Raw genomic sequence first — 15,656 nt, 5'->3', positions numbered from 1 at the left:
TTTTTTTTTTCATTATCTTTTATTTACTTCTGTCCAAAGCATTTTTCTTAATAGAATGTTTAGTTTCAATAGCATGGTTTGCTTGTTTCCAGTTTCCATCTTGTATATATACTATCCTTTTTTGGTTTAATTTTAGAGTGTACCGTTTTATGTTCAATAAATAATGGTATAATAATTCTTTTTTATTTTTGGTTTGCTTTATATATAATGCTGTTATTTCGATTTGCCAATTTCCTTTTAATTGTCAAAACCGCTCCGCATTCTAAATGTTTTTCAGCAGCTTGCTCAAAATTGTAAGGATTATATGCTTCAATTATTTGCAAATATAGAATTTGTTCAGTTTTTCTGCCTTTTTAAATACTTTTAAGTATGTATTTTTCTTCTTTTTTCGAGAAAAGTTAAATATGCAATTTGTCCATTTATAAATACTTTTACACCTTGTTGGGATGTGTGACAGTTATTTGCTTAGCGATTCTGTTTGGTTTGAAGTCAAATATCAACTGAAAAAACAAGAGAGCACAACGTGTTTATTTTTCTGCGAAACGATCGTTCGCAACAAAGGAACAATTGGGTTAGCAGATTTGTGTGAAGCATTCACTATTGCTATACATATAGAGGATGAGATTATGTGTATTTGGAGAAGTGGAATTAAAACAATTTAAAATGGAATGTGACTATCCGTTTTCGGCATAAGCCGATTATCACCAATTTCAGACGCTTCCGGTAGGGTGCAAATTGGGTCCTCACTCTCGTCGGTTTCAGTTCAACCGCGACAGAGGAGACCGGTTTTCCAGTTCTACCAATGGAAGGGAACTATCCTCGAATCTTAACATCAAAAAAGTGACTTTAAAGCATCACTTTATGCAAGATTCTCGCCTTGGAGCAGCGCAACTTACCAACGAAACTTAATAATTATAGAAAATAATTCGGTTATAATCACATTTATATGACTCATTTCAGGATATAATTGCCTACTTCTTATCGCTAACGGGTGCCTGTTGTTTTCCTGTTCTTTTGCCATTTAACTAATCTTTGGTATGTTTGCCTCTTCTTTAGTAAAATTGAAAATTATAATCCTTGAAAAGCAAACGTAAAATATGTGCGAACTGAAATAGATGGTTCTGCCTATACGGAGTATTTTTACTTCAACCGTCGGTATAGTAGATTTGTGATTTGGTTTGTATCACTCGTTGTTCGCATAACAGTCCCAGCTACACGAAAATACTCCAAGAAAAGGGACTGTTATGCGAAAAACACACGACGAAAAGGCAAAAGGCAATGCAGCGGGACCGAGCACATTCGCGTGCTCGCGTATGTGCGACTATTGTAAGGTTTAGACTGCTACGAGGGGTGGGTCAGCGTGAATGGAATTATCATGAGCTAATTTGCCTGTTTCTGCCAGGGAATAATAGATTTCAAAATTAGCAAATTGTTCTGTGCTGTCCATATTAGAATTTGCTCGGTTCATGGTTTTTAATCAGAGCTAGACATTAGCATATCGAAAATTTTCGAAATTTTATGAAACAGCATCTTTGATTTAATGATTATCCAACACAAAATAGCCAGCTCGCCATAATGATACTATATTAATTTCTTTCATATACTATGCCTTGCTTCAGATTTGTAATATTGGATTTGTTTCGAAAAATTTATTGCCAACAGAGATAAGACAAATTAGCTTCTCAAATAAAAGAGTGTGCTTCTTAGTATTCGAGGTCGTTAATTTTAAACTTTATCGTACGTCCATCTAAGAAGATGAACGTCAATAAGCAGTCAAGAATATTTTACTTTTCTTAACTTGAACTTTTTGAACGGCCCTCGCGTTGAAACCGTCAGAGGTGGTATATGAGTACCTTTTTTGGCAATGCCGCAAAAAAGGAAGAACTCCGAGAAGTGGCATTTGCATAAAACCTTCAATAGTAATTTCTATATTTAAAAAAAGAACAATTATCAGACATAAAACAATTATTTCGCCTGCCATTAGTGAATCTATCTGACTCTAGTCCACAATCACAATAACAACTCATTGGATCAAAAACGGCCCCCACTAGCTACCATCTACCAGAAACTCTTGAAGTCTCAACCATCTCTACCAACCGTTGAAGTAAAAATATGATCCGTATACTTGCCTCGGTACTCCTATTTACAACTACTACTGACGCGGAAGGCGGGATAACAAAATCAATTGTATCTTTTAACATGTCTACTCTCAGAACACGGCAGAACTCAAGCAACTACTGGGACTTAATGACTACTAACCGGAAATTATGAGCGTTAATATTTACAGATTCTATACAGTGTAGATTCTTCCGCATTCCTTTCCAGCTTTCAGCTTCGAACGAGAACCGGAGAAATCCTAAGCGCACTAGCAGTTTGTTAGCATTTCTTCCTAATAACCATTAAATTGAGAAGCAATCTGGTACGGGTGCATGTGGAACGCCTGCGTGAGCTACTAACTACCTCGCTATGATAGTCTTCTGAACTGGGGGATAAGCCGCTTGCAGATAGTTCTACAACATCGGTACTATCGGACCAACAGATAAGCATTTTGGTGGGCCACTTGCGACACTTTATGCCTCTGTCGCTGTGGCAAATGTTCCTTAATGAATAAAATATATTTTCAAAAACAAAATCTTATTCGAATCTTTTCGAAGCCTTTACATAGTGCCATGTTTTCATGGACTTTATCTCTTGACCTTAACTGGCACGCCTGATGAAAGTACAACTAAATGCGAATGAATCTTTGTGTACGCATTAGATAATGGAAACAATTCTTCTCTAACACCGTAGACACCATCCTGTTAACCAGGTGCCACTAGAATATTGCACACTATTTTCTGTCTCACTATTTCTTAATTCTGCAGCACCACTAACTACACGTTCTCTTCCATGATTCCAATAAGTGTCTGTAGCGAGAGTGTGCTGAATACTGAAATTTTGCAGGTTGTTTTGTGGCTTTGAGTTTTGAGTGAGTTTTTGTGTGTTCCAACTATGTCACTGTTGTTGTTGAGTATTGTAGTTCTTAAAATTGATAATTAGCATTTTGTTTGTTTGATCTGACTGTAGAGAAAAGGTATACATACACATACGACTATTTAAAGTTATTTTTTTTTTGTTCATGTTGATTTGTTCCTTGATCTAGATATTAAACTTCTATTATTAATATCAATTTTATTGTTTTCTTTCCCTTTTTACTTTTCTCATTCGAACTAATACGTTTCATAACAAGGCAAAATTAGCAAACTTAGAATCAACTAAAGTGGTCACTCTTTGATTGCGTTTTCCGTTTTATCCTGTTTGCCCTTGCTTTCGGAGGGGTTTTGAGCACCTGGGAACTATTAGTAGTTATAAGCAATTCATGAGGAGTTTTACCCGTTTCGAAATTTTACGTGGTCGACTGCGTGCCCGCGTTGAGAATGTCATTTTTAGTAGCAAGCGCTAGGAATCTTGAAACCAAGACAGTTTTATTTCTAGCTAAGGAATATTCAGTTGAAATTCATTTTCCCTGAATATCTTTTCACCTGTCTGTTGAAGGATCAATCTGTTCCCATTTTGTTATGAAATAAAATCAACAATTATCTACACAACTGGTTTAAATAAAAGTGTATAAAAATATACATATTTTCCCTAAGGTTGAAAATATATTAGTGTTGCAGTCAATGTTTGCCTTCGCAAAACATTAAAAACATAACTTTAAGCCTTCACAATTTACTTAGTAACATGGTAAAGTCTGACCGTCACTGTTTCATTCCTCAGCTAATCTTCGCCGATGGATCCGTATGTTGGAAAGTATTAGGTACTCACGATTCTTGCTTCTCTGAAGCAGCCTCAACGTTCGTATAGCAATTGGAAAATGAATAGAAACAGAAACTGATCGTGTCTGGTACAGAACCAAACGAGACTGTAAACGTAATCGAAAAGAAGCACCTTAAAGCTGCTTCCTTCTACCATGCGGACGTTTCTATCATCATCACTTCGATCGTTGTTTACCGTCGCTGTTTGTCGCTGCCTTCGTCGTCGCACATGCAGACTCTCAAGATGGAAATGAGATCTTTCGTTTAGTACACCAACACGGACTCCATCGTAATCGTATCTCATTTAGCCGAACTACCACTGTTGCTCTGGTTCTGTGCCTGCGAGATCATGAGAGTGGATGCGGACGAATCACCCCCACTACTGCTGCCATTCACGTTTCGTCGCGCCAGACGAGATCTGATGAATAGAGGAAAAAAAGGAGTTTAAATAACTATTACACAGCCAAAACTTATATTGAAACTCAAACTCACCTAATTTGACCAGCGAGAAGTGGATTAATGGCATAGAGCCAATCGTGCACTTCTTTATCACCTAGTGTTTGCAACAGATAACCTCGATGTTTGGTTACCACACTGTAAAAAATACCACATTTAGAACCGAACCGCCCATCGTCAATCAAACTTACCTGAAGGTGTTGGGCACCTTAACCATCGCCGCTTGATCCTCGCTGCATTCAACTTGAGCGGTAGCCAAGTTCAATACCGCACGCTCAACCGGATCCTTATCGGAGCGGAAGATAAATACGTACGGACGTCGCACGGTTACCCAACGTTTTTTCCAACCCGAACCGCCATGCTCTAGCACGTTCAGATATCCCTTCCTGGCTACAACAGGACTCACGCGAATCTCTTCAAGCTCGGGTACGTACAACCGCAGTGGCATTTCCTGTGTTTGTGGAGCTGGTGCCGGCGCTTCCCAACCGTTGGGTATTTCCACTCGATCCGGCGAGCAGAGCTCGACGGAATTACCCGATATGTAGCTGGCGTTCATATCAGCACAGCCTTCGTCGCCAGGTGAGGCATCCACCGCGAGTTGATTGTTGGTTTCGCTCGAATCGACCTTGTTCCCGATACGTCCCTGGATCAATTTGACACACTTCCACACCAACTCCGTTTCACGTGGAGTCAATTCTCGATCGGGCATCGTCGGTGTCTGCTGATCCTTGACCGGTGTCTGAGGTGAATGTGGGATGACCATGTGCACTGGCGAGGCGCTCGCTCGCTGGGCCAAATTGCACACATCCTTTTCGGTTTTGGTGGTCGGGTTCGGTGTGGTATCCATACCGAGACGTTCGCGCAACATCAGCAGGTGTCGAACGCGGCCGACTTCCTCGAGCCGGGTTAGCTTCTCCAGTTCCCACTGATGGTCGAAGATCAGCGAGTCGCCACGCGGACGCCAACCGTGCAGATTCTCTTCGCCGCGGACGTACGTCGAGCTAGTGTCCAGAACGCGACGTTGACGTCTCTGCACGCCTGAAGTTTAGTGGATGAAAGTTTGTTTTCAAAAATTGTTAATTCAATGTTTATTTTATATCGGTTGATTTTTAATTCGATAATTGAACAAAAAATTAAGTGCTTCTTGAATACTCGAATCAAAATACATAACTAAATAATTAAGGAAGAAACAAGCCTAAAAAAGAAGAGGTTTTTGGAATAATAAAAGACTAAGAACGAATGCAAACGTTACGTTCAGCTACTAATTTTGAATCACTCGCACTCACACGATTCTAAAAGCTTCCTGGTGACTTTTTAATCTAATTTAACGTTTGAAATGGAAGTATACTTATTTAAGTTAATATAATACAGTTTTGCGTTACTTAAAACAAGAATTTCCTGAATTAAAAATGTTGTTTGTGCTTTGTGAGCAACATTAGGCAAGTGTTTGCACGTCTGTTGAATATATTAGATCAGAATAATTTGGCATAAGTTGAATTGATCACTAGCTGTACGAAATGTGAGAGTAATTTGGTATAACAAAGATTTCTATCTGCGGTAAAACCAACGACGCGACCTGACACTTTATGGAACGCTCTGAAGAAAAAAGCTTCCGAGTTATTTACTGCTAGATACCACTACCCTGAGTGAATCTTTGATGCGGCCGAAAAAATATATTTTCAGAAACACTTCTTTAGATGATTACAATTGTAAGTATTCCATGTTTTGCCTACATAAACATGTTTTTCCAACATAAACTACCTTGTTACCAGAAAAATATTCCATATGGTGTAATTATTAACCATCCCATTAACCTTTCCTCGCGAGAGACTATCAGGACTAGCTCGAATGGCATGTACCCAATGTTGATCGGAGATTTGTGGGTGGCTGTGATTTGTCTTTTCATCATTTCTTAATGGAAAGGATTGGGGAAGCGATAAGGTTAGGGATATGGAAAATAATGACACAGGGAACACAGACAATGCGCAAGTATTCTTCAATCCCATGGGAATAAAAGACACTTGTCGATGAGCAAATATAACAACGCCCCCGAGGGGATATTGAAATACAAGATCGACAACACCCTGAAGAGATATTGTAACTATAGCTCTTTAACACTAGGTGGGAACAAGTTTACATAGTTTCTTCTACGTATGGAGAACCAAAAATCCGGATACGCAATTGCATTACTGCAGGGCATTTAAATATCAAATAGTATGAAGTTCCATAATCGGATTGACAAAGATCACACGAATAATACTCAGCACGCTGAATAGTAGCCATGTTATAATTGAGCTTGTAATGTCCAGTCAGTACCCTGACTGGAATAATGCAATTGTGCTTGGAAAAATGCAGTAAATTCTGATATTTTCGAACTCACATGCGGCATAAAAGTTTTTGGTTGAACGCAAGACTGCAAGCTACGCCAACGGATGCAGCCCAAGAGCGAACCTTGTGTTTTATCCAATTAATCGACAATGATAGATCTGGTTCTGAACCAACGAAGTCAGTCGCAGCGCCAGCTCTAGCCAATTTATCCGCCCATTCATTTCTAGTAAAACCGGAATGACCGGGCACCCATAGAAGGTAGATAGTATTTGAAATGCCAAGATCTTCGATTTGAGTTCGACATGCGATAATTAATTTCAATCTCAAATCTGCCGAATTAAGTGCTTTCAGAGCAGCCTGACTGTCAGAGCAAAAATAGATTTTCTTTTGCCGCAAATTCCCTGTTTAAGTGCCTATTGTAACCACAGAATCGCGAAGATTTCTGCTTGGAATACTGTGCAATATCTACCAAGCGAATGAGATTGGCAAAGAAAAAGTTTAACAAACTACATAAACTTCAGCCATTCCTCGCAATGAGAAATTCTCATATTTAACCCTTTCATGCCCAACTTTTTGCTAGTGCATGTAGGATTTCACAACTATTTTTCCTTAAAAAAGGTGGGGCCAAGAAACACAAAAAGCCGTTTTACATAAAGATAGGCTCTTCCCTCGCAGTGCTAGAAGCTGTTCAATTTTTACCTTCCAATGCTCAATACAATTCTTCTAGAATATTTACAATAGTCCAATTGCGTGGAAAACGTAGCCAAAGCTACTTTAAATTGATAAGTTTTATCAGTTTTTAATAATTTTGCAACATAACGAAGATATATGAAAAATTCATTTTACGTCGTCAACTTAAACTGTTCCTAGCAGCACTGCTCCAATGGAATCCAATCAGACTAACTGTAATAACTTCATTTCTAGAGCCGATCCTTGTAACCGTTAGTACTCAAATGAAAGGCAATAGTCACATTTACAAGTCTTACTTGTTTTAGTTTTAGTGAGCAAATCTTGCCTCAATCAAAAGTTATAGCTGTTTAAATACGTTGTTGTCCACAAACAACATGGGCATGAATGGGTTAAGATTTTAAAAGGAAAGGTATATGTGAGTGTAAGAGTCGCTGGGAGATACTGTATGCTCATCCCAAGTAAAAATTTGGGACCACCGTCTTGTGTGGATAGTTACACGATCTATTGGGTTACTGTTCCAGAGCCCAGCAACCTTAAGACTGTATGCACCAGAAAGTGCTTCTTGTCTCAAAAATACATATAGTGGATTTGTGTTCAAGAGTGCCTCTAGAGTCGCACCAGTCATCGCCATCAAGACCATTCTCTGAAGACGGTTTAACTTTGATTGGTTTGTTATGACTTCTTCCTTCTGTCACCAAACAAGGCACCCGTATGCCAGTATTGTAACAATTGTTGTGTAGATCCAATGAATGTTCTTGGGTTTGAGTCAAGACTTACTTAATCTGTGACAATAATTTCAGTATCAAAGAACTACAACAAACGAGCTCCGGTTGTAACCTTTCGTTGCGTAAAAAGTACCTTTGATGTTATGTCTCGATCCAACCGAACTAGTTGAAACTTCGATTCGGTTAAGCACGTTTTAGACTGCCAGCAATTACACCTAGTTTTATTTCAACTATCTAATAAGATAATTAAAGTACAGCGAAACTGTTCGTTGTGAACCATCTCTAATAAGCAAACAAAACCAAGAAAACAACAACTGTAGCCGAAAAATAAGCAAACACAAATAGCGAACAAAAATCTGCCCAGAGAAGATCGTTTTTTTTGTGGGACTTTCGTAGTATTAGCGCTCTACACACTAGCACATTTCTACCTGGACTACCTGCTTCGGAAGCTCTCCTCAGCGATAGCTCGTACACGCCGGACAACCGATTCGCTTCCGGATTGCGATACTGGCCCGAGAACAGATGTTTGAGCGAACGAGGTCCAGTACGTGCGTCCCGTCCATAGATGATCATGCTCAGGTCCTTCGTTATGATGGCCGGACGGGCACAGTTATCGAGCTGTGTTGAATATAGCATTCAGTTGAACTGCCACAAAAATCCACATGCAAAAAACCTACCTCTAGATATGCACTAAGCGTGATGAAGATCTGTTCGCCAGTTTGTGTGACACGGTTGAGCAACGCCGAATTGTGTAAGCTAGAGTCCCAGGCGGCTTCAAAACGGAAGAATGACCGATCGTCACCGGGTACCTCCAATACCTCGCCCGGGAACAGGCCCAGCGACAGAACGCACGAGTCCGAATCATCCAGCTCATCTGCTGGCTCCGGTTGGTTTCGGATACGTCCTACCACTAGCTCGCGAATGTCTTTCCACTTGACCTCCGGGGTTGGCTCGTGAACAATCGTTATCCTAATTCTGCGCTGTATACCTTGGTGAAGCAGGAATAAGCCACGACACGGTAGATCATCGCTGTGATCGACCACGGCGGGAACGTATTCGCCGTTAGGAGCCAGTTCGCATATCTCGAACCATACCAACACGTCATGCTTGGCTAATACTGTTGACGAAGGGGGACACGGCAACGGTCCAAACTTCGGACTGCGAACCGGTTGACTGATCGGAATACTCGGCGGTAGCATACGCCGCGGAGGTGGCCGTGTAATATGACAATCCTGTTTGGCGTCCTTGTGCAACGGGTGGTGTTGATAGTGGCCGAAAACCTTGAACACTATCGGCTGTGTTTTCAAGTATTCGATGAAGGATTTTGTGACCGGTACTGTTATCTGTTCAAAAAATAATGAATTCGAATTAAAACGAACCCGTATTCGATGGGGACTCTAACTTACATTCTGTACGTGATAGAATCCAAGTGGAGCTCCAGAGCCAGAGTTTTTGACCGGTTCCGTCGAAAAAGCTTCTTCATGGCGGTGCAAAAAGCTGCAACAAATTATAACATAAAACAATCTACAATCAAAGAAAACAATACCCTGGCAAAAACTTACTTAAACTGACAGAAGATATCCGCATATTCGGCCGCAATTCCAGTCGCTTGTAAAACCGTAACACGGAATGTGAATTCCTTGCCCGGCTGTAGATGCTCGCCCGGTTCATGTTCGTTCGAGTCGTGCAACTCGGAAGCGACACTCGAATCGCCACGACCCGAGTCAGCATCCTCCTGCTCCAATTCCTCCAGCTTCATGATATCGTTAGCACCTTCCATGTACTTTTCGTCCTTATCGTGAATCGTGCGAATCTTCGGTATCTTGTGCTGACCGTTTTGCTCCTCATCGAACAGAATGCGAGCGGACTGTTTGACGCCGTTGCTGAAATCTGCATTTTCCTCATCCATAACTGGTTGAACAGCAACACGAAGATAACCGCGAACATCGCCACGTTCGTTGACGATCGCCACCTTGTGCACAAGCGGTACCGGATACAGTAGGTTACTCAAATACACAAACGATCTGCGGAAGAGAAAATACGTGAAATAACTTACGGAAATGAATATATGTATATATTAGAACCCATCAATTACCTTCCAACCATGCGGAACCACGGGAAGCGATCATAGAATGGATCACCTCCGGTCAAACTCTCCACGTTGTAATCAGGCGAAGTAGGACTGAGTTCTGCCTCGTTGTGGTACATTTCGCGCATCAACTCCAAACGTTGTCTACAATTTGTAAAGTTTGAAAAGTGGCAAATTAGTTTGATTGAGAATTCAACGAAATGATCACTGTTTTATTTATGATATGAGAAGCATGACTACATGCAAAATAAATAACTAGACATTTAACATAAAACTACAAAATGCTACTTATGAAAATGCTGGGTCAGAATATTTCTCACTGAAAATTGCCGTTCTTATCGCACAGGATACTGTGAAAATTAGAGTAAATGGCATCAACCAAAGAGCAGTGAGGTGTTTGTAGTTTTAAGCTAGAAACTATACAAAACTACAAAGCCTATTACTGCCATAGCAATATTTACAGATTAAATATTAGCAATGAATATATAAAAGACGATGTTTACTGTATTCTTGATTAACGTACGAAGTAATCATCATGATAATATTGTCCAACATAAACAACGTGAGAGTCAATTCAGATCACATGCAAATGACTCTCATAATAGTCTTCTTCTGAATTGCGAGCTTATTTTTGACGAGAGATTGCAACAAAACCAACAAGAATCTATGTGAGCCTAATAAAATTCGCATCTTAATATAATTTTCGCATTCAATCTTAATATGCCAGGAATACGAATATGGAGATCTGGAAATGACAGCCAAAGTTTTTTTTCCTCAAGTTGGTGGTTGATTTTCCTAGAAAAATAGTAATTGCCAAAAAATGCAGTAATGTTCAAAATTCAATTCAATTTCGGCAGTTTAATCATTACAAATTTTTATTTATTAAAATGTTAAAAATTTATTGTATCTCTTAATACGCTTGGTTTGGCTAGTCTGATTTAATTCCAGTTTGAAGTGAAAATAAAATAAGAAGCAGCTACTGGCAGTACATTCCATCCTCAAAGGCATGTGCTGTATTGTGTAATATTGCTAGTCCTAGCCTGAATAATGCCAGTGAACATGTATGGTGTTTTGATGTTAATATAAGACGTGAATAACTTTAATATGAAATAATGTTGGTACTATTTAGTTAAAAATAATAATGATTATAATATTAATTACAAATCAAAATATTGAAAATGAGCGAAATTAATTCTCATAAAATTAATTCTTTTGTGATTAGATAATATCGAAACTAGTTAACAGCTGCCAAGAAAATGATAGTGCTTACCCATAATTGGAATGAAAAATAATCTATCTTTAGAACCGAGACTGTAGAATACATCTATCAATAATTTGCACTCAGGGGCCATTCATATACCACGTCAACCCCCTCCTCCCCATGCGTGGACAAGCGTGGACAATTCATGTACCCCTACCCCCGCCCACAATGTCCACGTGGACTTTCCCGATGTTTTTGTCAATTAATATAATAAATAGAGTTTCCAATTTCAGGTAAAGTATTGTGTTAGACTGTTTTGATACTGGCGGTAACCTGAAGAATCGAATGAAAACATAATTCAAACTTTGTAGGTTTCCTTAGACATTTCTGAAAGTTACAAACATCATAAATGCAAATGCAAAAATGTATGCTTAAAAGTCACTTTTTGCATTCATCACAATAACACAAAATTTAAGTAAACTATGAACTTTTGGCTCATGTACAATCAACATGATTTAAAATTCTGAAATAGTTGTTTAGTACGATGAAGAAGATTGAATAAAGTGTTTCTGGGGGAAATGTTTTACTCGGTGCAGATTTTCACTGATTTTACGGCATGCACATGCGATGCTGTTAGGAGCTCTTCAAGTCGCATAGTTTTGGGGATGATTTAAAGAAAAACATCAAGCGCTTATGCCAATGATGCAAATTTGTTTTATGACCACATTAAGAAAAAAAAAATATAAGTATGAGTCCACGTGGACTATTTCTATACACCCACCCCCCTCTCCGTGGACAAGCGTGGACTTTTTCGAACCTCCTACCCTCCCCAAATTGTCCACGTGGTATATGGATGGCCCCTAAGATATCTGCCTGAAACGACCCCAATTAAACGAATACACAAAGATGCACGACCGCATTCTACCGTGATCGTTTTTTTATCATTATAGTAATATTGTACTATTCATTGCTATACATATAAATTACCCAAGTTGTTTCAAATGACATTCTCAGTAACTTTAGTGAAGTCATCAAGTATGTAACTAATTTATTTTTGAAAAGTTCTCCATGATTACTTATAGGAGGATTAATCAGAGTTCTTTTTATTGGAAGATATGCTGTATTATGTTGTAAAACTTCTTCGAAGATAGTAATCCTCCAAATTTGACAATTTCAAAATTATACTTGATACTGCATAAGTTGTGACCGTGATATTTTATACAAGATTTAGTTACGACATTAAATTCAGCAACCCAATGTTCATCATAAATAGGGGAAAGTGTGCGAATTGGAGCACCCTAAGGTTAAAGGCTAATATATCTATGACATATCCAGCAAAAAATTCCAAATTTGTCCTATTGGGAGAACGCAACAAATATTTCACAAGCAGCTATCAAAGGTGTTCAAGAAATTTCAAAATCTTTGAAAATAATAGGTGAACGTAATTACTGACTTTTGGCTTACTATTTTATCTTGTGGGGCAATAGGAGCAATCTTAAGGAACAAAATGACCAAGTCGCATAATTGTTACATTTTATTATGAAATTTAAAATTAAATTCTTATTTTACAAAGAATCTTCTTAATCATTGATTTAGTGACGTGTCCTGTGTACGTGTACGAACTGCATGTTATAGTTTTTTTTTACCATTATTGAAGGAACTATTAGATGCATAACTACATAGTTCAAATATAGATAACTTTTGAGAAGTTAATGCATAAATTCATAGATTTTTGCGTTGTGCTCATTGTGCCCCATGCTGTAGACCAATTTTCGCAGATTTGTTGCAGAAAGTACAAAGTCTTGGTAAATTATTTTTAAGTTACAAATAGCTAAAATCAATATGCGCACGGTAATTGTAAAATGGAATTTACAATTACCGTACTATATATGCGAATGTTTAATTTATTTAGTTTGATAAACATTACTATTAACATTTGATATTTTTTGACAACTTGTCAGATTTTTGAATTTTTAGTGACTTAAGATTTGGTTTATTTAGCAATTGGTGTGTTCCTTCATCTAGTGATTATTTGCGAACCAATCGAGTGAACAAAAATATCGAAAATTGTACAGTTTCTTAGAAAACACGGGAATTGTCCATATGGTGATATTGCCTCACTTTCCGCACTCTGAATGCTCTAAATATATCACTCAGGGTTTTTTACCCGGGAGATGCGTGTGCGTTGAAAAAACCGAGTAAAACAAAACCTCGGTAATTCAGAAGTCCGCGTAAAAAACCGCCGTGATTCAAAAAACTGCGTAAAAAAACTTTTGTCTTATAGTTTTGGTTTCTTACGCAAAGTTTTACTGCTGTTCAAACCACGAAACTTTGCTCAAAGAATCGTGCACACCATAACTCAGGATTCAGTATTTATTAGTTACACTAATTATTTATCACAAAACTAAGAATATTTTATCGACAGCACTTAGAAACGAATATGTGATTTTTTTCCTGTTTATTTCTGTACAAAAATAAAACTAAAACCGTCGTCTTTAAAGATATTTGACTAATTAAAAATCATTTTAACGATAGTTAACCATGTTTTGGATTAATTTGGTTTCATTTTGATTTCCAATGGTAATTTGGGGCCCTTTTCTCACCATGACTTTACTCACGAGCAGTGATGTACCAAATTGGGTATTCGTAATTTTGGAGAAAAAACCCAAGGTTTTTTCCCGGTTAAACCGTTTTTTTCATGGGAAGATAGGGTTTTTTGCAATTTTTGATATTTTAATAATTGAACATTAATGTATTGTTATCCATACATTTCGTTTGTTTACGAGAATTATTGTCTTGAAGTTTAGCTTGAATTTGACAATTCTGATAAGTCTTCCTCGGTTTAATCATTGTCTGATCGTTGATCTCACATTTATTTACAAATTTTGTACATACCGTCGTGCGGGGCTACTTTGGATATGTGGGGCTACTTTGCATACTTTAGTTTTTCAATATTTACTAACAGACGCGCTTTTATTAGTTTTATTATACCTTTGACATTTGTAGAGCCATGTCTTTTAAACATGTTGCAGATGCCTTTTGTCATTTTTCCTAACACTGTTTACCAAAACAAACAGAACACTTCAAGGGTCGATAAAAGTAATTGGAGGCTCGTAAAATAACACTGCTCAACAAAACAGAAAATCTTAAGTGTTTTTCGGAAGGAAGAAGAAAAAGGAAGAAAAATTGCGTTTTCCGTTTGTTTCTAGTACGTTAGGATCGGGTTTAATGAGCATTTGAATATTTTTGTGTCTTTAAAAAAGTTTTTAATATCATTATCAACAACTTTACCGAAGATACCAAGCCTCTAAATAATGTTTTAAGTTTATTCTCCGTAATTATTAATTACCAAAATTGTTTTTTTTTCAAGATGTTCTGTACTATGTTGTATAATTTCTTTGAAGACATTGAACCTCCAAAGTTGGTGGTTGCGAAATAGTGTGATCTTGAGCGCGAAAAAACTTGTTTCGAACCTTTATTTCAGAATTCTTGACATAAAAAGTGTATAACTTGAGAACGTGGCCTTGTGTCCTAATTACGGCATCAATTTAGCACTCAAATATACGTCATAAATAGCCTCTTATGTATTTCACTTTTTTTTATTTTGCGAAATTTTCAATCCCACCGTATGACTAATTGATAATTCAAAAAATCTTTAAATGCTCTTAAAAACCTATTTTTACATACTAGAAATAAACTGATATTGCCATTTTTCATCATTTTCCTTTTTTCTATATGAAAAACAATATGCACCCACTCAAGTTTTCCTGACAAGTAACTTTGTAAATGTTGAATTAAAATGAATCCCTTATTTTAGAAAATGCGATAAATGCGTGATGTTTTATCGTTGAAAAAGCCTCTGATATCAGTATAAATTAACGGTATTTAAATGAATGTAAATACAACTTTTTTATGTGTAAACCCATTCTGCTCATATTTGGCATAAATAATACATACACGATGACGATAAATCTGTGCTGATATGATACAAATCCATCGATTATTAAAGGAGTTATAATTCGTCAAAATTGAAAATTGATAAAAAGTGCGCAAAGATACCCCGCACGACGGTTGTTAAATAAATGATATCTTAGCTTTCCAACACGTTCCGAGCTGAGTCGATTGCGTTTCTCACTGTGAATCAACCTAAACATACATCTTGCTGATGTAGTTGATGCTGAAAGATTTCCGATTGCAATTTCTGAATGTTCTGATTGCGGTGTTTACGAATGTCAAGACCACTCTCTTTCAGCATATTACTCACTGAATTAAGTAGGTATTTACAAAATTTTGAGTGAATACCTACCTGAATTTCGTTAAAAGCTGAACATCCCCTAAAATGTGTAACAAGCAGGATATAACCCCAGTGAGCA

The 15,656-nt window shown here is 37.7% G+C and overlaps 1 protein-coding gene across 7 annotated transcripts in view; it reads right to left on the bottom strand.

Moving 5' to 3' along the window:
• Positions 1–15,656, bottom strand: part of LOC131692357 (kinesin-like protein unc-104) — a 149,241-nt gene continuing 133,585 nt past the window's right edge. For 5 of the 7 annotated variants that reach the window (XM_058979358.1, XM_058979357.1, XM_058979356.1 and 2 more), the window contains 8 exons: positions 10,089–10,226; positions 9,556–10,017; positions 9,400–9,490; positions 8,671–9,336; positions 8,422–8,611; positions 4,442–5,288; positions 4,287–4,388; positions 1–4,212 (listed from right to left, as the gene is read on the bottom strand). In XM_058979358.1, coding sequence (XP_058835341.1) covers positions 4,095–4,212; positions 4,287–4,388; positions 4,442–5,288; positions 8,422–8,611; positions 8,671–9,336; positions 9,400–9,490; positions 9,556–10,017; positions 10,089–10,226 — 2,614 coding nt within the window. In that variant the 3' untranslated portion in view covers positions 1–4,094. The remainder of the gene's footprint in view (positions 4,213–4,286; positions 4,389–4,441; positions 5,289–8,421; positions 8,612–8,670; positions 9,337–9,399; positions 9,491–9,555; positions 10,018–10,088; positions 10,227–15,656) is intronic. The other 2 variants (XM_058979359.1, XM_058979363.1) reach the window with 1 other exon arrangement.

Source organism: Topomyia yanbarensis, chromosome 3, assembly GCF_030247195.1.
Source record: "Topomyia yanbarensis strain Yona2022 chromosome 3, ASM3024719v1, whole genome shotgun sequence".
Taxonomy (NCBI): Eukaryota; Metazoa; Arthropoda; class Insecta; order Diptera; family Culicidae; genus Topomyia; species Topomyia yanbarensis.
The sequence above is the reverse complement of the archived record's forward strand: the minus strand, read 5'-3'. Positions and strand labels throughout refer to the sequence as shown.